This window comes from Clupea harengus, chromosome 15 (genome assembly GCF_900700415.2).
Source record: "Clupea harengus chromosome 15, Ch_v2.0.2, whole genome shotgun sequence".
Lineage (NCBI taxonomy): Eukaryota > Metazoa > Chordata > Actinopteri > Clupeiformes > Clupeidae > Clupea > Clupea harengus.
This window is the reverse complement of record NC_045166.1, coordinates 600,001-602,500: the sequence shown is the minus strand read 5'-3', so window position 1 is coordinate 602,500 and position 2,500 is coordinate 600,001. Positions and strand designations below refer to the sequence as shown.

Sequence of the window (2,500 nt, the reverse complement as noted above, 5' to 3'; positions counted from 1 at the left end):
GTGTGTGTGTGTGTCCCTTCCTCACCTGCAGGTAGTCGGACTGGATGGCAGCGAGCAGCTGGTCCTTGCTGAGCTCGTGCAGCACGTCGGAGGTCACGACCTGGCTGAAGTCCTCGCACAGGAAGTGCATGGCCTGCCGGTGGACCCACTTGGAGCCGTAGGGCTGCGAGCTCCACTTCAGGATGGGCACCAGAGACTCCAGGCAGACGCTCTCCGCTATGATGTCCTCACAGCCTGAGGGGAGGGAGAGAGAGAGAGAGAGAGAGAGAGAGAGAGAGAGAGAGAGAGAGAGAGAGAGAGCAGGGGGGGTGAGATACTCAATCATCATGAGCACAATGCAGTTGAAGATTTTAGTCCTCGTCTCAGAACTACTCCACCTCCACGAGTCCCACTCCTCTGACTCAACACACCCTGTGCAGACCGTAATGACTAATAGGTACATAGATGAGTCCTTGGAGATTCATTTGTCTTTCTTTTACTGAAGGGGGGGGACTTGTTTTCAGTAAAGGATGGTGAACAGAACTGGATGGCTCCCAGAGCAGAGCACTTCATGTAAAAGTGACCTTTGACAGACATCGACTCTAGACTCACTCTATCACACCCTGGAGAGATATGCAACTTCACGATGGCGGAGTGTTTGGCGTCTCACTAAAAAGAAACACAGCCATTTGTGATCTGGTCTACTGTTCATAAGGGCCTGGGAAAGTCTGCTGAAAGACACACTACATGAGGAGATGTGACTAGCAACACAACAAGCACAGCTCCACTCGAGAGGTGGACACACACACACACACACACACACACACACAATATCTCACTGCAAACACATTCTTTTCATGTTCCGTGGCTGGGTATGAACACACAGACTCTCACACACAGCTGGGGAATGTGAGATATTAATACATCCCAGTGCAGTGGATGTGGGTCCATAGCAACAGAGCACTGCAGTGCTTCCAATACAACAGAGAGAAACGTGGACACAGACACACACACACACACACACACACACACACACACACACACACACACACACACACACACACACACACACACACACACACACACACACACGCATCACCAGCAGCTCATGCATTTTAATTAGCACACGCCACAGCATCTACAGAGAGCTGTGTGTCACCCGCGCGGTCAGAATTATGCATCTAATTAGCACACGGGGTGTACACAAAACAATGCCAACGCCAACCAGCCAACATTCGAACGGCTCTGGCCAGTCCAGCCTGCCTTTGGCTGAGAGAAACGGCAGTCTCTCATCGCTGACTTCATTTGACCACTGCATGAAACGTCAAGAACGTGACCAAGGTGAGGAGGAAAAAAAAAAATCTCATGAATGGATGAAATTATTCACTCGACTGATTTCAGTACTAATGATCTGCAAATCTTCAATCTGGAAAGTGCGGCAAATGTAGTGTATGATCCAGTCAAAATCATTCGAACCTCATCATGGAAAATGGAAAACTTTTAAATCAATCATTAGTAAACTTCTGAATGCATGTATTCAAGTTTAAGTGAACACAATTAAGTGTAGGGTTAAGAGATTCTGCCTTTGCTTGTTTAGAGGGAGGTGCTCAGCTGAAGACGGGTGCGCCACCAGCACACTGATAAGACTGCTGCTGAGGTTGAGGAATTATAAAAACGTAATTTCAGTGTGCGTGTGCGTGTGTGCGTGCGTGTGTGTGTGCGTGTGTGTCACAGAGTTCATCTCTCTCCTAAGGAAGGCTCCAGATTAAGCCCGCCTTGCCTTTCTTTAAAAAGACGCTGCCTCTGTTTTCCTGGGCTTTCATTTCTTTATTGAGTGGATCCTCCCAGACCCCTCTGTCTGGTGCATCAAAGGTGCAACACTAGTCTGCCCCAGGACCTCACTGTCCACTTCTTCAAGGCCAGACAACAAAGAGCCAATTTAATGATAACTGGGGAGAGGGAGAGAGAGAAAAGAGAGAGAGAGAGAGAGCGAGAAAAGAGAGAGAGAGAGAGAGAGAGAGGGGGGGGGGGGGGGGGGGGTCTGTACAGTAAGAGTAGGGTGTGTTGCGTGAGAAGTCCTCTGATCTTAACACATCTTGGAGGCTTTAGCATATCCGAGTGCTATTTTAATGTTCTTTTTGAGAGACGCAGTGAGCAATGTGGCTTTTGCTTAGTCGACTGCTTACGGACACACAGCATGGTGGGAAGCAGAGGAGAACGTTTGCATCAGACCTTTGGGTTGTATTGGAGAGGAGGGATAAGGGAGAGAGAGTTTGGAGAAAAAGGGGGAGAGAGAAGTAGATGGGGGGGGGAGGAGGAGGAGTTCTAGGAAGGAGGAGGAAATGCTCTCAAGATGAACTTCATTACCATGGAGCAGGGAGGTCGAGATGAGACAACCCAGACACCAAGGACAGGAAGTCAGCGTGGCTGCAGGAAGTCATCCAAACATCAAAAAAACATCAAAAGGGCAGAGAGAGAGAGAGAGAGAGAGAGAGAGAGGGGGAGAGAGAGAGAGAGAGAG

The 2,500-nt window shown here is 49.1% G+C and overlaps 1 protein-coding gene across 2 annotated transcripts in view; it reads right to left on the bottom strand.

Annotated features, from left to right (window-relative positions):
* The window catches only part of btbd7 (BTB (POZ) domain containing 7), a 61,752-nt gene that overhangs the window by 12,919 nt on the left and 46,333 nt on the right, over positions 1-2,500 (bottom strand). For both annotated transcript variants that reach the window (XM_031581870.2, XM_012823956.3), the window contains one exon: positions 26-234. In XM_031581870.2, the coding sequence (XP_031437730.1) occupies positions 26-234 (209 nt within the window). The remainder of the gene's footprint in view (positions 1-25; positions 235-2,500) is intronic.